Here is a 22,183-nt window from a genome sequence, read left to right on the forward strand (position 1 = left end):
CTGTCAAGGTACATATATGGGGAGAAGAGCAGCTCTAAGTAACACCTCAAGTTAAAAGTTTAAGGTGTGGCAAGAAAAGATTGTTTTCTGTGCAAGTGTCCTCAAGTCTTGCAGAATATAGGAGTTTTTAAGAACGAAGACTGCACGTTCCTCTTTTATGGTACTGTGAAGCAAGTCTTTGTAATGTTTGCCCTTTGCCTTTATGTTTTGTTTTAACCGAAACTGACAAAACAGTTAAGGGGCTCTAGCCTATTGATGCTTCAGAGAGAACATGTGGCACGTTCACTTACCAGTTATGTGTATATTCAAAATTTAGCCCGTTTTTCCCCATGGCAAGAGCAGGCTGTAAGGATGCCCCATTGTTTATTCAACACCTGCACACGCCGCATAGAGTAGACTTGTCTGTCCCTGCAAGACCGTCACAAAGTATTTCTGCAGTCACAGATAATCATATCTTTTAACACTTCGCCACATTACCATACGTTTTGTCCTCTAACACTAACACATATTCACCAAAGATGCACACAGTTGATCACTAGAAGAGAGTCACGCATTCAGCAGCATGGACCGGGCTGCCCTATATTTGCAGACAGAACTAGTGAGAGCAGGCGGGCAACTAGAGCCAAATTTCGGGGGGGGGGGGGGCTGAAAAAGATTTCAGGGGGGGCTAAGTCTTCCAGCCATAGGCAGAGTAGCTGTAAGAAGGGGTGAAAAGTAACACAGCAAGATCCTCATTAACGAGTAAATGGTCTTTTAAAGACCTGTGAAGTACTCGGGTGCAGCTGCAATTAGACGGACGCCAGCCCGCGAGGCTGTCTCGGCCGGGCTGACAAACATGACGGAGGGGGCTGAAGCCCGGTGAGCCCAATGGGTGTTGCGCGCCTGAGTGAGAGTCACGTTACCAGAAGAACCACAGGTCCGTACATTTGACCTTACATCACTTGCTTCACAGTAACTTCACATCCCGTTTCTAGCAAGTTACACAATCTTTACTTACTTACTGCCTTTTAGTTTGAATAACTCTATGGCCGGCCTGCTGCGCGAAGTGCTGCTTGCGTCTTCTGTGGCAGATCAGACTGCGGCTGTGCAGCATGCTGGGGTGGGCGGGGCCGCAGGAGAAACGAAAGTGGGGAGAGACTCGCCTGCACCCTATTCATGTGTTCCCAACAGAGCGGCAGTGCCCTGTCCTAGGGCAGGACTTCTCTCGCTGCAGCAATGGCGGGGCCGCGGAGCCAGGTCTGGGCATGGTTCTGCAGGCTCCCTTTACAGCAGCGCTGCTGCCCCGACCCCACTGCCAGGCAGCCCCCTTAGGAATCATTGGCGTTAGTGCCTCCACCATGCGCCCGGATAGACAGTGACCACACTGTCATCTTGTGAAAGCTTTCCGGAGCTCGCACCGCGCAGGACAACCTTAAGCTGCTCCACCAGCTACCCACCGGGTGCATCCTGAGCACTCAATGCCCGCCCTTGCATGGTGTTGACCCAGCACCTGTCCTAAGCAACATTTGTCATTTGTGGGGAAAGAATGTTCCAGAAAAACACTAGTCTCAGCAGACGTGGGGAATCGCTTGGCCGGGCCCAGGAGGAATGGTTTTAAAACGGACTATACGCTGTTCGCAGTATTTCACGGAGCATTTCACAGAGAAACGCAGCGTCCTTTTCAGATTGGGGGGCGTGTTTTGCTGTTGTCTCCTCCTTGAGACTTCTCGCAAAAAACACGCCCCCCGATCCGAAAAGGACTGGGCCTAATCAGAGTGACTGACCTCTTCTCCAGTGGCTGGCCAGCATTTACGAGGCCAGCCAATGGAGAACAGGGGAGAAGAGAGGCTGGTTCAAGCCCCTCTTCTCCAAGTCATTAAATCTCCAACTTCCGGTTCTGCCTTTCGGCAGACCGGTAGTCCTCGACCTAAAAAGGATACCTGTAAGGCCTGATGATAATCATGGGCGATCTACTCAAACCACTACAGGCAGCCTTACTGAAACTATAACTCCTGCTTCTACCGAAGGTGTCTATGGGTCACTGGCACATATAGAGCACATTGTTAGGTCAATGGTTTTGCCAGTCCTTGAAAGGATTAAATTGGTAGATGAAAAGTTGGAGAAATTGGAACAGTTAACTCTGGATAATTTTATTTCCCTAAAAAACCTGATAAAGGTAGAAGTTAGAGGGAGATTAGAGAATTTATCACCATCTAATGTTGATTCTGCAAACACCACAAGTGCTGCAAGTGCTGTAAGTGCGGTATCTATAGTACAACCAACAAAGGTACCAAATTGTAAAGGTCTGAATTGTAATAAACAAAAACTAGAAAAACGTGCTCAAAGCCCAACATCTAGTGCAGGGAAGATTATGAAGGAAAGAGCTGCCATACTACAAAGCACAGAAAAAATAACACATAAGCATGAAGGAAGTATAAAAACTCCTCTGGTAACAATCGACCTACCACCAGAGTCACTACCCTATACAATTGCACTTACTGGCGTCCCAGAACTGAAGAATGGGAAATCAGAATCCTACCAGGAGTTAAAGAACAAGGTGCTATTCTGGTTGAATACGAACAGGATGATCCCTAGACATTTAAATGGAGAAATATTGTTTGTTAGAAGGGTTGGCTGGATAGGAAGAAAGCTAAAAGACATACAAGGAGACACGATTATAGTTAATTTCAGGGATAGGAATGTAGTGGCACTAGTCTGCAATGACGAATACTATAATGACAAGGGCCTCATCAGAATTAAAAATCGTAACTATTTTTATAGTGAGAAGGCTATCCGTACATATAGATGCCGGGCAAACCCGGCATATGAAGTTATGCCGCGGGGGCCTGACACCTATTTTCAGATACCTATAAATAATCGTTTTTCAGAGTTATATGGGTTAGATGAGACAAACTGACTGGAAGAAAGTCATGGTAAAGAGAATGATATAATTGTCGACCCCATTGAGGTAACTATGGACGGGTGTACTATTAGGGACATAGCCAAACAGGATAACAACCCAATCCTGCAAGAAGAAGTGGGGAATAATAATTCATCAATAACAAGAACTGATGAAGTTATAAATTTAGACTTGAGCCAATCTGATAGTACCAAGGAAGTTGTGGTCAAACTAATTTCTTGGAATATCGCTGGTATAAAGAAAAACATGTCCGATCCTGCATGGCATAATTATATTAGCGATGCGGATCTTATCTTATTCCAAGAAACATGGGGAGTAGAATTTTTTTTTTAAGTAGGCTATAGGTCTTTTCATATAGCAGCATCACATTTAAACAAAGGTAGACCATCTGGTGGTTTGATAATCTGGGCAAGAATTACGCTGGGCATTGACTTTACACAAATGGATTCTAATAGCCCTGATATTTTGGCTATAAAATTTCATGATACTAAAGGACGGGCAATCTGTATTATCAATATCTACAACAGACCCCATTCGTCAAATAAAGAATCTGAGACAATAGCCCAACTAGATGGCTTTATTCGTAGCCTAGATCACAAAACTATGTTGATTATAGGGGGAGATTTTAATAGGAGTTTCGAACCAATTACGGGGTTAGATGATATTTATGGAGAAGAAGATAAGGCCTATAACATCCCTAGCATTGACGTAAATTACATAACACCTTGTACAAATGGTTCATTGCAGGTGCTAAGAATGATTATGGAATATGGACTACGCTCTTGTAATGGTCGACTCCCTTCTGATTGCCCAAGCAAACCGACCTTTGGAAGAGGTTGTTCCACTAGCCATCTTGATTACATATTGGTCTCTTTAAATCTATGGCCAATGCTCATAGATCTGAATGTGGACAACCGTATTGAAAGGGACCATTTTCCTCTTTCTTTGACTATCACTGGCTCATTGTTCATGTTCCCTAAGGCATTGATACCTAGTGATTACAACTCCATTCATGACCCCTTAGAGTCCAACAATTGCAGGTCTCTAAAATGGCCTGCTGTAATGGGTAATGTTGGTACTATTAGGGAAATCTATGAACTCTATGTAAAACTTATGTCGCCTTTAGTCAATACCAATATTGAGGAACATTCGGTAATATTAGTACATAGGAACTTGATGCAGCAACTTAGAAAAATCCTTTCAAAAGAGGACAACAAAGGTCAACTCTGTCGGAATAACCGGCCAAAGGAGGGACCTTGGTATAATAAAGCCTGCCGGCAGGCTAAATTAGAAGTAATAAAGGCTATAAAAGGGAAGCAAATAAATATCCTGAGAGAAAAGAGAACATTTTATAAAAATACTATTTTATTAGCAAAAAGACTATGGGATGAACAAGTTTGGGCAGATTTACTCCAAGCTTGTAAACTAAAAGACCAAACGCTGTTCTGGAATCTTATAGCGAAGGGCACCAAAGAAGGTGTGCAATCCAGGGACAGGTTTTTAGAAGAAAAAGTCTGTGTTAAACATTTCTCCACATTGTATTCATGTGAAGGGGAGGAGGAAGGAAAATCAAATGAATACCTAGGGCAAAACACTTGTGATACAACGTTAACATTCAGCCTGGCAGATACCATACTAGCCATTAACACAGTCAAACAAGGTAAAGCCCCAGGACCAGACAAAATCCCTGGGGATCTCTGGAAACATGAGAACAACTTGTGGGCCCCTTATATTAATCTACTTAGCAATGATATTGCAAGAGGTGCCCCAATTCCAGAAACCTGGCAGGGTGCAGAAATTGTGACCATTTTTAAGAAGGGGGATAGATCCAACCCATCACATTATAGACCTATCAGTTTGATAGATGTCCTGCAAAAGATCTATGCGCGTCAACTTCTTAATAAATTAAACATGTGGATTGAGGATAACTCTATTTTTACCAAATACCAGGCAGGTTTTAGAGCCAGAATTAGTACAATAGACCAGGTATTTAGATTTTCATGTTTAATATGGAAATACATTAATATAAGGAAATCCCATCTATATGTAGCCTTCGTGGACCTTAAAGCAGCCTTTGATTTGGTTCCCAGGGGGCAGCTATGGAAAAGGTTAAGGGATATGGGCGCCCCTGGGGACATTTGCCATCAATTGATCAGGCTACACGAGGGTAATTATGCAAGAGTGAGGTGGGGCCCTAATGGAGAGCTATCGGAGAGAATAGATATAAAGAGAGGCGTCCGACAAGGCTGCGTTCTGGCACCAACCCTTTTCTCTCTTTATGTAAATGACATCCCTGACACCCTCTTGGGCTGCGAGCATGACTCTCCCAAGTTGTGTGGTCAAGCCGTTCCGGCCTTATTATTTGCGGATGATACGATTTTAATCTCCCAGACGCCTAAAGGACTACAAAATCTCCTGAACAAATTTCTGACCTACTGCCTGGATAAAAACCTTGAAATTAATGCTTCCAAAACGAAGGTTATGACGATTAGCCCCCATAGAGGGTTTAATAAAGTCTTTGATGTAAATAATGAAAAGATTGAACAAGTGAATAATTTTAAATATTTGGGTATTACCCTCGATACTAAAATGAATTGGAAACCGCAAATAGAAAAATCGAGGCTAACATTAATACAAAACCAAGCCCCTATAATTAGGAAGTTTAAAAATAGCCCTACTACAGCAATATCACCTGCTATTGAGCTCTTTAAATATAAAGTCCAATCAGCTACCCTATATGGGGCAGAGTTATGGGGCTATGTAGTACGAGATTCCTTTTCAGCCCAAGAAAACAGCTTATTTAGGCAACTTCTAGCGGTCCCGGGCTGCACCCCTCTTGTGCCGTTATTTTGGGATCTGAATATACGTCGTTTGGACGATCATGCTCATTTACGCCCATTACTGTACTGGGTGCGCCTGTGGTCCACCGATGAGCTTGCAGACTACAGAGATGCATTGAAGGAAATAATTCAAATAAAGAATGCTACTCGGCTGGTTTGGTTAGCGTATATCGAAAACTGGTTTATAAAGTTGGGCTTACGCAATTTTTGGACAGATCCTGATTCTCTTACTAATTCTTCCAAAAAATTGCTGAAGGACACATATTGGGACTATATTTATAATTCTGTACTACATAACCCCAAACTTGGATCATTGACCCTTACATTTTTATATTTTAAATGTGGAAGCAAATTTGAATATTTTATGGATGAAATTGAACCCCCTTTGGCTAAATCACTGTATTTAAAGTATCGCTATGGCATTTTACAACTTAATTCTAGAACATCGAAGTGGGCGCCCAATAACAACAATAATAAATCTGATTTGTGCGATATGGACACTAAGGAGGATGAGACCCATGTCCTATTTATATGCCCTGCATATATGCGGGCAAGGATAAAATGGATTAAACCCATCTGTTTAAATCTGGGTCTTCGGTGTGTCCAGGATGGGGAAGATTATTTAAGGGCGACACATCACAGAGTATAGTATTTAGCCTGAGTCGTTTTTTACTTAATGTTGCGATAATTAGGAAAAGAAATGGTCAAAAAATGTAATGGTACTGTCATTTATCCCTGGCTCTTAAACTTTTTTACTCTTATTTCAAATGGTTGATAAACCAATATTGTGCTTAAACTAATATTTAAAACCTTTTATATTGTATTTATGTATGGATTATTTGTACCCATTAGAAATGCTGCATTTTGTCATAATGATTGTTTTTCATATTGCATGGAACTCTTTTATGGTTATTGTAACCGAAATAAAGAATTAACTGATAAAAAAAACCAAAAAACCTTGTTCTCTCAACATCAATTTGCATACAGTTCAAAAATTAAGGAAAGAGCCTTCCCATCCAATGCACACCTTCAGCAATTCCCCTTGGCCTTTGGCTGTGCACAGTAGGGGTTTGCCACATGGTATGGACTGTGCACTATTATCAACCAAATCTTCTACACAGCCTTTGGTTGTGCAGTGCGGGAGTTGGGCGCAGGTTGAGCCACCTAACCCTCTGTCATCAGCCACCCACTGCTCCGCACGGCCTTTGATTCCAACACCTAAAATGACTTCTCATGAATTCTCCAACCTTTAGAGACTTTCATTTCATGTGTGAATTTTGGTGTTTTGTTCCTTGTGTGGGATTTAAATTTTCCACGTTTCTCCGTAACATTTTTTAAGTGCCCATTGAGATAAGGCACTTTTGAGGGTGTCCTCCCAGGGCTGTGCATTTGTTTCAACAGTGCAAAACTCTCGAGTCAGAACTGCCTCGAATTTCAAGATGGCAGAAAACAACATTTTGATTATCTTTCTCCAGCCAGTCACATTTTTCCCAAAATTAAAAATGTGACTGAAGGGATACGCAAGTCATGACTTGCGTGTTTAAACAGTAAAAGTTTTGACTCTATACAGCCCACTCTGCACTTTTTTTCTTTCTTTTTTTAAATGCTTGCGACTCAAACTTCTAAACCGATTTACACCAAACCAGTGAAAGTACAGAGAGTAAAGTTCTACTTCCATGCAAACTTTCTGATAGGACCTAAAACTAGCATTGGCATAGCCAATAGGTCTCGCCTTTGGGACCTTATAAGTGTTTAGCCATGCAACAGTTGCATAACTAAATACTTATAAGGTCCCAAAAGCGAGACCTATTGGCTATGCAAAGCGGCGGTGGGGCCGCGAAAGTGAAAGTGATCGCGATCACGATCAAACATCAAAGCGGCCACGAAAGTGAAAGTAATTGCGGTAAAGCGCGCGCGCCCGCGCACATGCACTGTAGCTCTAGGCTGGCCTGGTAGCACTTTTTGGAGCCCTCTCAATAAGTCTCGCCAGACCAGCGCATGCGCTGGGTCAGGCGAGACCTAAAAATAGGTGGGGGACTAAGGATCTTAACTAGAGGCCCGAAGAACATGAGGAGCACGTTCACTGCACAGCGGACTCCATGAAGGGGATGTTGCAAAATATTAAGATATATAGTGTAACGATGTGCAGCGGATGGAAAACTACTACCCAAGTGAGTAGGCATGATATTAGATGTGCCAGTCAAATAGTAAAAGGCACTTGGTGCAATGTAACGGGGGCAGCTGTGGAAAGAGGAAGGTGCCAGGCAAGTTGCTCTTATTTGAAAAGGAAGGGCAGGATCTTGCAGCAGGTGTGAAATGTAGAAGTGAAAGACCTGATTGGAGAAAGGGATGGATGGGCCACCTAGCTGAGCGAGGGAAAATGTGGCTTCAAAAATAAAGCAAATGTTTAGCAGTGATACTGTTTTAGTAAACAGAAACTGAAGAAGCAAGGCATGTTCTGTCGTTCTTACATTTTTCATTGCTTGTTAAAGGTAGCATAACACAAACGCTGAGAAAACGTGTACATGCCAATTAATTGAGAAGTTGGTTTGGTGGAGTGACATTTCAGAGGTCAGTGTGTAATAATAGTTAAAACTTGTCATCTTCAGAAGAAGACTAAAGAGCAACTTGTCTAGCGAACTGATCTCTTTCCAGCCTCTTACCCATGATGCTTCCTGGAGACACAGAAAGCTCCCTATGTGCTTAGTATGAACCGATATACCTTTGCAACCAAAAGGGCCGTCATTTTTTTTTTTTTTTTTGCTTTGTTCTCTTTCGCATGTAAGCAACACATGAGCAGGCTGTTGCCAGCATGCTGTTGATCTTCAGTGAGTTTGATAGAATATTTGGTTTTTAGTTTTTTCTAAATCATCTTGACGACCGTGGTGATCCAAGGTAGCACTCATTTAAGTGAAGTGTTGTTTCTGGGAGACCACGTTTATCCACTCGTACTTTAATATTTCCTACACCGTCACCATCACTGCCTTTGACCAGATTGGCACTCTGCTTCTAATGACTGTAAATAATTGTTACTAGTTATGACTACATTGCCACCTTTTCCACTCTAGTTAGTATGTGCTGTGCCATTCTGTTTTTTTTTTTTTTTTTTTTTTTTACTCCTACAAGTGTCCTCAGTATGCCACACCGAGTTCATAAAGATGACCAGTTTACATTTAAAATTACAAAAGGTTAAGGTGTTTTCATTTTTTCAGGTGAATGGACAGCAACACAAAAACAAATATTTTCCCGCTTGCTCATTCAGAGTATTTCACCATATGCCTTTGAAAAAGAGATGCTGTCCTAGGGAGTTATGTAGATGGCGTATCAGGAACTGCTCATTCCAGTTATTCCACATTAATTTGAATACTTCGTTGTGAGGGTTGGTCCTGCACCAGCTATCCGTTCCCCGGTGTTCTCAAAAGAAAGAAAATATTAATACGCCAATATTGTTGTTCTCATTGTATGACTCAAGGCAGAACCCAGGTACGGGTCATTTGTCCCGTTTCCTTCCTAATAGAACAAGTTTTGCTTCCTGCTCTCGTTTTTTTTTTTTTTAATCTACTTGGGTGATCTGCCTTTTGTGATGACTTGCTTGTGCACTACTTTTTCTTGCCTCTCACCCATAGAGCTTACACAAGCCATCTTCACAATAAATAGAGTTTAGGTCTTGAGATTGGTTTCTCGCTTCCCCTGAATTTCCTCTTTCTCAGTCTTTAGCAGTCCAACACACTGTGAGCTCACCCTATCAACTCCTAAAAAATAGACGCCCTGGATATATGGGAATGTCTGTGTAGCACCTCCAGAAATACCCATAGAACACACTGCATTTATGTACTTTGCCCTTTTTTAGCTCCCTGTTTGAGCCCTGCCACTCTTCTAAAACGACTCATTCACCCTGAATCTTTATACTTTAATTGTGTCATGTTTGCCTGGTTTCAGATTGTGCTTTGTTGCCTTCGGCCATAATCTGTTGAGGGAAAGTTCATTTTAAACAGCTGCTCCCGAAACTTCGTGCGAGTGAGCTTCCTTATCACTTGAAATGCTCTTTGAGATCTTATCCAGCTTAAGAAACCGCTCATTCTACTCGTCTCTTCGCATCTCTCCAAAGCAGTGGCTCACCTTTGCAGATCCCTGCAGATGTTTTTACAACCCTTGCATCTCCCTAGCTTTAGGAAAGGCATCCTTCACTGCTGGTCTTTTTTCATGTTTTCATGTCTTTCCTTGTTTCTCCCTGACACCCACATGCCTGATTTCCATCCTCTGATCAGGTGCGAGGGTGGATGCTTTGGACCGAGCAGGACGGACACCCCTCCACTTGGCTAAATCCAAGCTGAACATCTTGCAAGAGGGACACTCGCAGAGTCTGGAGGCACTGCAGCTGGAAGTCCGACAGGTGAGTATATGCTACACCTCTGCAGCTTGTATTTCACCCCCCCCCCACATGGAGGAAGGGCACAGAAAGCTCTAGCTCTGACTTACCACAAGATGGGAGGAAAAGGGCTGTCGGGAAAGGCTCCTGCTGTAAGTACATGATCACCCTCTGGAGATGCTGTACCACAAAATACTAACTTGTCTTCTGGGGAAGCTTGTGGTGCTGAGCATTTACAGTCTGTTGGCTCCTCTGAGCTCGGACAAGCTTTTTCGCCTTCTGACTTGCTGGTTATCACAGATGTGTCTGAGGCTATATATCTGCTCCCGGGCATTATTACAAATTCTGCCTCTTTAAAGTGTTCGTTATCGTGACACATGCACACCCAAAAGACCATTAATTGAAGCGTTTGAAAAAATATATATTTATTCTAAACAGGAAAAACATAAAGGAAGAGGTTTATATCGCCATATACCCGCTATCAAGCAAACACTAAAGATACAGTGGGGGAGGCCAGAATGATCTATTAAGCTATTAAATGATCCTGAGATGTGAAAAGGGAGCAGTTCTACTTTGGGTGAGGAAGCCTCGCCCACATTTTGTGGTATAAGTCATACTCCGTGACCTCATCATACCCTGGTAAGTTGATAGTACCATGGAGGACTCAACCCCATTAGGAGGGAGTTCTTGATAAATCGAAAACTGGATAATACCTGGGTTCCAGATTGACTAAAATACCAAGGGGTAAACCCAAGGAAACTTACTTTATTATTAGATACCCCAGATATGATTAAAAAATAGGTTTGTGCTATTGTTGTTAAGCTCTTGGTCTCCCTGACTAGGCCCTTCACGCTTGCAGTGTTCTCGTTATGTACCCCACTGAGTTTGGACTTTGACCCTTTTAGAATGCGTAGTTGTAGGTCTCTGGGTTTGGGCTCGTGTGTTGCGTGGCCTTAACTCAGTTCACGCTTGATGTGGCATTGTTTTCTCATTTCCGCTGGTTATTTCAATGTGACACTGTGCTTACTGTGAAGGTATGGTGGTCTGCGTGTTATGGACCAGAGCCCCCTTTACACGTGCATCTGTATCAGCATATGTCAACTAGAGGCAATACAACCACACATTATACCCGTGCACCTGGATCGCTCCTCCTTGACAGTGACCTTGTTACGCTTCTCGCTGGTTTCGCAAGTGGCATCCTGTGTCTACTTTGAAGGCTTGGTGATCTGCGAGACCTTTTTCCGTCACTCTTGTTTCTGCTGCTCCCTGGCATGTTATTGGCCCATCCAGACTGTGTATACAGTGTTCCTCCACTTTTTTATGGTTTTTCTGTCCTTCGTTGTCAAATACTATGATCCTGTCCTCATAATGTCCTAATCGTCATTGATCGTCTCCTCCTCTCTTCTCCCCCGTACAGGGCTCGCACTGGTTTTCCTGCCGATTATTCCAGTCTTTCTTATTGCAAAATGGCGGTCCGCACTGGCTGTTTAAGTTTCGTTTCTTCCCCCCTTTTGCTATGCTGCTAGAGGATTGGCGTTGTCGGAGGGGTCTTATTCCTCTGTCATGCGCGCGCTATATGTGCACACAGACTCTGCTCTTTTATGTCTGCAGACCCCGCTTCTCTTATTCTCCCACCACAGACGCAGCACTCCTTGTCCCGTACTTCTTATCCGCGTTAGTTTCTCGTTTGTCTCTAAAATGGCGGTAAGCCCCCGCAAACTCCTAGCACTGACCTTAGTCGCGCTGAATGGTGGGACGCACTCCGGTGTTTCTTTTTGGGCGCAGCGACACAGCAGCAGTTGTGGCGGCGGTGCTCTCAATTGATGGGTGCCATCTTGAGGTTCTTCTGCCCACAGCGGGATCCTTTTTTTGAGGGTGGTTTTCTCTACGCTGTGGGGTTGGGTCACCCAGATCAACTTCTTCCGATGCCCTTCCGACGTGTTTTGGTGGGGTTCTTCCCACTCTTAGTTCGGCGCTTATATGTTCGTTTGGTTGCTTGCTCCCAGGTTTGGCAGAGCGATGGATTTAGGCAACTCCTCCCATTGCCGTCCAAGCCACGCCCAGGTGACAGGAACAACGCCGACAACGGGGAACACAGTAGTATAGAGTTAAGATACAGGTGACGCCCACGGCCGCGTCCAACACAGAGGAAGACAGAACAGATCCCGGGAAAACTGCGACATCGCAATACAGGGGACCACCACAACCAACAACTGAAGAAAGATCAGACAAGGAAGCACACAACTGCCTATAAAGCGCAAGTACACCGCTAAGCCAGCACACGAGAAGGGTCGAGTGGCAGTCAGCCACCTCAAATAGTAGGGGTGGCATCGACGAGCAAAGTGTAGGCAATCAGTACAACATCAGGATAAGGCACCCAATATAGCACAACCCACTCTGGGCAGAGGATCGCAGAAGACCCCCACAAGACAGTGACTCACAACAAACGTGGCTGAAAGAGAAATTGAAAATCAAAAGGGGTCATAAAGAAACCTCACAAGTGCAGAGGCATCAATCCATAGCGCAGAAAGGGGGGCGAAAGATTCAAACTACAACAAGAGAAGAGAGGGTTACCAATCATGGCTGGAAACGACGCAGCAGTCAAAGAAGAACAGGAGCAACACACTAACAGACTCCCCCATCAAACAAAGACCTGATATCAATATCAATAGCACACTGGACATGATTCTGAAAAAATTGGCAGAGGTCCACGACCTAGCCAAAACAACTAAACAAACTACGAATGCAATACAATTAGAACTGGCCGCGGTTAGAGCGGAAATACACGCGGCAAACAACAGACTGACGGAAGTGGAACAGAGGGTTAGCAACATAGAGGATGGGGAGCAAAAGACAAACAAAGCACTGCTGGATCTAACCAAAACAACGGCAATACCCCAAAGACAAACGGCTGAACTGGACGATCGAAACAGAAGGGGGAACCTTAGAATCCTGGGTGTTCCGGAGGGTGAGGAAGACAAAACAGGGTCATGCATGGCCTTTATAGAAGACATGATCCCCAAAATTACGAACCTCAAATTCGACCACCCTCTCGCGCTTGACAAGGCATACAGAGTACCAGCCTACAAACCCACGAATAGGGCGGTACCACGCCCCATAATATGCAAACCACTCCGATTGCAACACACTGAAGCTATTTTCGCTGTGGCTAGAAAAAACCAAACTATGCAGTGGAACGGACACAAGATAATCCTCACACAGGACTACTCTGAGCCCACAGTTGACATAAGAAAAGGGTTTCTGGCCCAGCGAGACAAACTAAGGAAGGAGAACATCATTTTCTCATTTGTAGGCCCTACAAAGTTCAGAATCCGTGACCAAGGAAGATCGCACGTCTTCGAAGACCCAACAGAGTTGTCCAGATATCTACAAGGACCATCACACCAAGAGATGGAAATTTCGTAAGCAGGAACGAGCAAGAGGAGAGCCTCGCCGGAACCAAGAGTGGAATGACTGAAGGAGCAAAGACTAAAATCGAACACTTAGGCACACTCAGGAACTGAAACCATTTCTACCTCAGTACACATGACCTACCTCAGGCGAAACAAAAGGTCCCAAATATCTACCTCTAACGGATGACTCACTTGCAAGAATGAAACTAGAATTTGAACCAGCGCAAGAGGTGCTGAGGACAGAGAATCTACAGAAACAGAGACTGAAACGAGAATAACACCAGATGACGGGACTCAAGAGAGAACAATCTAACATTAGATTCTTTTGGGGGGGGGGGACTAAAGGAACGAAATAAGGGGAAACGAAGCAACCATGAGGGAAATACCTACATTGGTAACTAAGGACAATAGAGAGCAAGGCAGATAAGGAATGAGGAGGGGTATCCGTATTAGCAACACTAACAAAGAATCAAAGTATCCCGGGGGGGGTGGAGCGGGCTCTTGCCGTCGCACGTCTAGAATACGATGTTTTGGAAATCTATTCTGAATCTATCCACTATCCTAGGTTAACCTTTCTCTCTACACTTCTGCATGCAAGAAAGAACATGCCACTAGGATCTGGGGACGGGGAGAAGGGGGGGGGGGGGAGTACAGAAGAAGACCCAACAGGGGGAGACACAGACAGTACCCACCTACTAGGCAGAATACCAAAGGGGGAGGGAGGAGTGCGAACACATCGCAAGGGAGGTTTTGGGCGAACAGCAAACACCCATTGGAAGCAAATGCCGCAAGACAGCCCAAAATCCTTAGCGTCCAACCTAAAGATAGTCTCCCTAAATGTTAAGGGTCTCAGTCACCCAGCCAAGAGGAAGAAAATACTACACTACCTAGATAAGACAAAAGGAGATGTCTTCCAGCTGCAGGAGACCAGGCTATCTTTAGATGATGCCGAATGAATTAGAGCGAGATGGATCGGACAGATGGCCTGCTCTCCGGCCACAGGGAAAAAGCGGGGAGTGATCACCCTGATAAACAAGAACTCCAAAGTAGCAATAGAGGATCAACAATGCGATGAAGAAGGGAGGATACTTGTTATGCATTTTCAAAGGGGGGAAGAAAGCATACATGTAGTGAACATCTACGGCCCCAACACTGATGACTCCGAATTTTGGGAGGACATTTCGAAAAGACTGGAAGCAATTCCACAAAATGACTTAACCGTGATGGCAGGCGACGTTAACATAGCACTAGATTACACTCTTGACAGATAATCACGGTGCCACTCACTCCCCCCAAACGCACACATCACACTAAAAAAACCTATGCACCAGGTTCAACCTTAAAGATCCGTGGCGACTACAACACCCCGACACTAGAGACTACACCTTTTATTCCAACCCACACGACTCGTACAGCAGGCTAGACTACATATTAATCTCGGGCACACACACCCACTTAATAGAACACACTGACATTGCGACAAGAACTGTCTCGGACCACTTGTGCATCAGCCTATTGTTGTGCGGGCGACACAACGAAGACCATCCACGTAGATGGCAGTTCAATAGCGACATCTTGTCAGACCAGGCCAACAAAGATAAAATAGAAGAAGCCATTAAAGAATACATCAGATTTAATGATACACCCGGCACGGACCCTAAGACCATGTGGGATGCACACTCAAGGCCACAATCCGGGGCACAATTATAGACATTAAAGCCAAAATTAACAGAAATGCGAAAGCGCATTTAGACCAACTAGAAAAGGACATCAAAAGGTTAGAGGCAACCCATATCACAGACTCAGAGAAGACTTGTGCACTGACAGAGCTCACAAAGAAAAAATACGAATACAACAGAATCTTGAGCGAAAGGGCCGGAATGTGGATAAACAAATATAAAGCAATTAACCTCTGCAAGGGCTAACAAAGCAGGGAAGATCCTGGCCTCTTACCTGAAACACAAACCAAGACAGCATACTATCTCAACAATCACGGACTCACAAAACATCACACACACAAGACACAAGGAGATCCTACGAACATTCAGTGAGTTCTATGAAGATCTCTACAAAAAAGACCAATCTGTGGACGAAGGTGGTTGCACAGAATACCTAGACAGACTAAACCTCCCGAAGATAACGTCTGAGGAAGCACATACATTGGGACGGGAGATAAGCTCAGCAGAAATTGGTATGGCAGTGAAGTGTCCTAAAGATAACAGGGCACCCGGGCCAGATGAGTACACGGCCACCTTCTATAAGACTTTCTTAACTCACCTTCAACCAATTATAAAAAAAGTATTCAACCACTGCGAGGGGGCGGGAGTGGTCTCACAAACCATGTCTGGAGCAAATAGAATAGTTATCCCGAAGGAAGGCAAATACACTCAGATGCCCCAAAACTATGGGCCCATCTCACTAATCAATATTGATTGCAAAGTATACGCCAAAATCCTGGCAACAAGACTTAACACGGTTCTACCACAGCTGATGAGTAACGCACCGGTAGGATTCCTAAAGACACGCATATCACATGATAACACCAGACTCCTGTGCCATATACTCGAAAGGGCTGCCAAGATTGGCGAACCAGCGGTGACCATTACACTAGACGCTGAGAAAGCGTTTGATAGGGTATCATGGCACTTCCTGGAGCAGTGCATGCGGACATACAACTTGGGGGAATCATATACACGGAAAGTTATGGCATTATACGAAAAACCTAGAGCTCGAATTGTAGTCAATAGGGTGGTCTCAGAACCCTTCACCCTACAGCGAGGGACAAGGCAGGGATGTCCCCTGTCCCCCTCGCTGTTTCTGCTGGCTCTAGAACCACTGATCAGAGATATCGGGGTCAATGAGGAGATGAAAGGTGTCACCATCAATGAGGTCACAGTCAAACTAGCTGCAGACGCGGATGACAGTCTCATTGTCACAGAGAGCCCAAAATCCTCCATCACGGCCCTCATGGAGACCATAGAGAAGTATTCAGCCCTTTCTGGATATAAGCTAAATAAGGACAAGTCAGAATGTAAACCACCTAACATCTACACCACTAGAGAGATACTGGGGGAATCTGGCCTAGCCTGGCAAACCGGTTTCATTAAATACCTAGGTATACACTTCGGTAATTACCTCAAAAGCACACTCTAACAAAATGAAAAACGAATGCTAGACAAGACAAAGATGCTGTTGGAGGACTGGTCGCCCAAATTTATAACCTGGTGGGCTCACGGATGATTTCCATCGCAAAATAGACAAAATGATAAACAAATTCCTCTGGCGAGACAAAAAAGCGAGGATAAGCCTTAAAAAATTACGGCTAGACAAAAAACTAGGGGGACTAAATGTGGCTGACTTCAAAACTTTCCAAACTGCATTTCTAGCGAAACAGGGGACCTACTGGGTCCTGCCCAGCCAGGACTACACGCCGGTCTGGCTTATAATTGAGAGTGCCATGTTAAACAACCTTGAGCCATTAGCTCTCCTAACAGCCAATAAACAGACACTGGCCGCAAACCCAATGCTCAAAAACACGAGAAATGCCCTACTAAAAGTAGACCAAAAGATGGAACACAGCATAAAAAACTCAAGGTGGGAGTCACTGTGAGCAAACGCAAGGATAAAATACAGAGGTAAACCGCTATCTATAGACTCATGGAAAAAAATGGGTATCTCCTACCAGGGTAGAAGAGGGAGAAGCCCCTCCACCTTCAGCATGCTAAAAAACAAGCACAATTTACCAGACATAGAACTGTACAACTTCATTAAAATTAAAACAGCCCTGGCCAAAGCGAAACTCTCTAAACACAAGCCCTCAATCATCCAATACATGGCAAATCTCAACAGAATAGGCCACCAGGTATCACACCTTTACAGACTACTACGATCCAGCTCAACCAAACTTAATGAAAAGACACTCATTTACTGGGAGTCTCAACTTAGATCTACACTCAGCGAGAAAGAGATCCATATGCTATGGACCTCCCCCATGCAAAACAAAATATCTCCGGTTTTAGCTCAGACAAAATTCTACACAAAACCTACTGGACCCCGGCTCGCCTGGCGACCCTGGGCCTGAGGGACAATGATCAGTGCTGGAATTGCGATAACGAAAAGGGGGACCTGGCACACCTTATCTATCACTGTCCCAAAGTAAAAAAATTCTGGGAGAAGATTTTCACATTCTTAAACAAAATGTTAGGCTGCACACTAAAAACGAAATGTGCTACCCTAGCAACTGCATTTATTACAACAGAGGTAGACTCGCAACAAGATGGAGACCTACTGGATCTCCTTCTAACAGCTGGAGTCAAAATGATACTCACCAAATGGAAAGACACTTCCAAGGCAACGTTCAAGGGATGGCTCAATTGGGTGACGTATCATAGAGGCGCTGACACAACTGCCCTACGAGACTCACCATGGAGACAGCCCTGCAGGCGAATGTGGGCATCCCTGGAAAAGTACCTAGACCCATATGAGCCGCCCTGAGTAGGACTAGAAGAACGACTCAAAGCACACCCTCACGAGATCAAGACACTAGCGAGGAAAATAGAAAAAACTTCTGGCATGCTATCTCTTTCTCTCTCTACCCTAATTCTTATCTTTGCCCCTTTCACTCTCTCTTTCCCATACGATGACAGTGGATGGGGGGCAGTCAAGCTACCGAAAATGTACTACAGCTAACACAGCCAGTTTTGGCTGCCCTGTAACAACAAAGCGTTGACGATCACATGTTATATGTTATAAAAAAAAAAAAACAATAAAAAGTATATTGAAATAAAAAAATGGGTTTGTGCATCATATGGACTACAATGCCAATTACATCCAATATTATGCTAACATTTCCATCATCGCAGCTTGTAGTTTCTGCAGCGCAATCTCCAAAGCTTTCTAGCACCCATCTGGGGTCTAGATTAGGATGAAATCTTCGCTACACTTTTATGTGATACACAGTGCTGTAGGATATAAATGTATATCTCAATTTAAAATTGTATTTGCAGCATGTTAAAATTACAGTGCGTTTAATCTTGCGCCTGCCTTCCTGCAGCGTGAGCCTAAAACTGTTATCTTCTGTACACTGATTTCTCCTTTAGTATCCCATCTATATGTACATGCACCTCTGAGAGCCTTATCTCGTATCTCAGTCTGGCCCCTCTTCAAAGGGCAATGCCCACCTTTACACTTCAGTATGACTTGTCACACCTATTGTAGATTCAGCAGAAAATAAAGGATTGCACAGGCCTCCCCTCTTGACCTTTTGGGAAAGTTTGATACACACTGGTTGGCAGTGCAAGGAGCTGCCCTTCCGTTGGCATGATCTATGTCCTACTATTCTAAACCCAAAGCATTTTAGTGGGAACACAGGGATACCTTGATTTTAATGTAACAAAAATTAACATTTTGTGAATTGACTTGTGTGCCTAGAGGTAAACCAGTTCAAACTCACCATAAGATTAGTACCGTCTGTTTGTGTCTGGAAAAACCACTTCCCCTTGATGAATGTGCGTGGCCCTTGTACAGTTTTCAGAAGAGAAACAAATTCTTGAGTCACAAGATCATTTCTCTCGCTCTTTGTGGTCTCCTTTTCCTAGCATTTAATCTACCAGAGTCATGCTTGTCATTTAGCTTTGCAGTGTGAGTCTCAGATCCTTAGCTTCACTTGTGTGTCGTGGGTTTGTGCTTCCCTTTAAATCTTTCACTGTTGACTTTTTTTCCCCTCTCACTTGCCTCATTCTACAGATCATCCAGATGCTTCGTGAGTACCTGGACAAACTAGGCCGCCATGAGCAGAAAGAGCAGTTGGATGACCTGTGCTCCCGCTTACAGATCACCAGCACCAAGGAACAGGTAAAGAGTGCTTGGGTGTTTAGGAAGCTGAAGCGCCTAGCCTATGCCTCAGAGTGCTACAGAGAGACTCACCAAGCCCTGTTCACCACTGCTGACTTTTCCTTGATGCAGGAATGCTTTTTGGATTTCACGTGGAAGGTGGGAGCTATAGTAGGAGAAGCTGCTTTAAGTAAAATACAGTTACATTGTAAGAAACTCCAAATTGCTGATAGACAGCGAGTCAGGAATCGCAGTACAGGAAAATTAGCTGATGTGCAGGAATCCTTTAAACCCGTGGTTCTTAACCTGGGGTACGGGGACCACTGGAGGCACATGCAGTCTACTAATTGGTGTCCGTAAATACTTAGAAAATTAAAAAATATCTGCAGATTAACAGAGCGTATATAAATTAAGAAGCAAAACATAAAATTAAAAATTCTAACATTTTTTAGCTAAAAATTAAATTGGTATCCTCAGATTAATTTGTTGGAGCAGTGTAAGTACAGCAAACAGAATATAGTATGATGAGGAGTGGCATCAACTATATTTAGACTAGCTCCAACTTTCTGATTGAAATTCAAACGTACTTTTTTTTATATTTGTTTGTGAATTTAATAAAATATTTTAGAATTTGTGTATTTGTTTTGTGAATGCTTGTTTTTGTCTTTTTCGTGTGTATTGTTTTGCGATTCGTCATCCAATTCTTAAGCCGGGGTTCCCGGCTTTCAGTAATGACTCAATGTGTGTCCCCGGAATCCAATAATGATTCAGAGTGGGTCCCCGGGTTCCAGTAATGATTAAGTGTGGGTCCACCGAAGTCAAAAGGTTAAACACTGCTTTAAAGTATGCAGCTTCAACTAATTACTACTTAAAGCATGGTTTTCTGCCATGTTGGAGTTGTGAAGAGGCAGGGCTGATGGTGAGAGGCATTTTACTGTTCACACAGTAGGAAGGCTTCCTGCGAGAGACTGTGGGCTTTCCACCTGCAGGCGAATAACTCGACCAACAGCCCTTCCGCGGTTGACCAGAACCGTATGTACTGTGTCCAGGTGGCGACTGTGCACTTGGAATACTGTTCTAGGAAACCAGCTCCATCAGCTATGGGCGTGCCTGGAATGGCCATTTATGTATGTTCTCGGGTCCTTTATGCCTGTTTCGCCCACCTCAAAGAAGGGTGTATGACACAAGTGTACAGGGAGCCAGATCCATGCCACATTTTCAGATTAACCGCTCTGTAAATAATTTCGTACTGTTAGACTAATTGAATGTATTTATGTGGATATCGTGGTAATCTGGCATGGAAATGGGCCTCCTGGCTCTATGTTGGATTCACCCGATTGTCGAGGATGGTTGTGGTTCCAGACCTCGCCTCTCGGGCCATACAGAATGACACAACACCCACCAAGGGTATCAAAGATTAGGTTTTGGCTTCCAGAGCCGCTGCTACATTAAAGTACAATTAGGCAGCTGACCAGGGCGCCATCGGCAAGGAAACCCAAAATTTGACCTAGAAGCATCACATGTAGTCAGTCTCTTTGTTGAAGCGAGAAGGCAGCAAAATGCAACTTTGCTCGATGTTGCCAAGAATTTTTGGACCGACCCTGCTGGCTGTAACCTGATTCATGAGGAAAAGAAATAGGGGGGGGGGGTCGATTGTCACACGGCTCTGATGTCATCATCGCCATGCTTTCATACGTGCACAGACAGTCAGCCAGCTGCTGTGGCTGGTAAGCACCGACATTCATCCAGCTGCAGTGGCTGGTGGGCATGATAGCACGGGCCTCCAGCTGGGGGTGGGGCAGAAGCTTGGAAATACAAGAGTGATTAAGATTCGGGTTGTGTGCGCGTCTCCAGGGAATTCTGTATCCAAACCAAGCTGGTATAACGCATTCTCGTGCCACACCTGCCCTCACATACCCGTGCATCTAGCCCCCTCCCGAACGAGGATAGTGATGACAGCCTTCACGCATTTCCCACCGTGCACCACTAAGGTGGTGCCCGCGCTCTCGTATCCACAATAAACCCCCGCTGCCCTGGAGCGTGTTTTACAGGGGAACGTGTCGGGTCAGGTCGACACTGTTGCTTGCTCCACAGACGGGTTGGCCTCGATGGAGAAGCTTCCCTGTAATTATGCGTAAGCATCGAACCAGCCACACCTACAAATGGGATTGTAGCCCGCGTTCCATAAACACGGTGACGGAATGCTGATGCAGCCCCTCATCCGCTCAGAGTCCACCCAGTGTTTCAGAGAGATCTTTGTCGGAGGGAGTGGGGGTGGAGTTGGAGTGGGGGAGGGTTCCTCGTTAGCTCAGCACTGTAGTGGTGAACGGGGCCCAGGCACAGGTGTGTAGGGCGATATGGGAATGCCCTAACTGGCTGGTGCTTCGTAGTGGCCGGTGGACTTGAAACGTACTCGGTCACATGATTATGTGCTTGACCCTTTCCCAGCCCGGATGACATTTCAGAGCCGTTGTTTTGTCTGGCCTTCTACTAAACTCACAGGAGAACAAGCCTGTCTTGTTCGGGGTGTTTCAGATCACTGGCACACGCTGATCCTGTGAGAGAGGACATAGCACGGCTTGGCATATACCTTGTTTACTGGTGTTTTCCCCAAGATACAAATACATAACTTTCACGTGAAATGCCACCTCCTTTCTAACATTATTTCATACATTTCAACCCAACGTGCTTGCATCTTGATTCGATGCGAGTTGATACCCATTTGGAGTGTGTGCGCTCGTTTTAAATGCAATTTAAATTGTTTTGCATACTTCCTACGCACCCTCCACGTCATGACCAGTGCACTACCCCAGTCAACTGTTCCGCTATT

General features: G+C 44.5%; 1 protein-coding gene across 1 annotated transcript in view; it reads left to right on the plus strand.

Moving 5' to 3' along the window:
• ANKRD54 (ankyrin repeat domain 54) overlaps positions 1–22,183 on the plus strand; it is an 86,435-nt gene that overhangs the window by 61,102 nt on the left and 3,150 nt on the right. The window contains exons 6-7 of the mRNA XM_085601411.1: positions 10,008–10,132; positions 19,267–19,374. Coding sequence (XP_085457537.1) covers positions 10,008–10,132; positions 19,267–19,374 — 233 coding nt within the window. The remainder of the gene's footprint in view (positions 1–10,007; positions 10,133–19,266; positions 19,375–22,183) is intronic.

Source organism: Triturus cristatus, chromosome 4_2, assembly GCF_964204655.1.
Source record: "Triturus cristatus chromosome 4_2, aTriCri1.1, whole genome shotgun sequence".
Taxonomy (NCBI): Eukaryota; Metazoa; Chordata; class Amphibia; order Caudata; family Salamandridae; genus Triturus; species Triturus cristatus.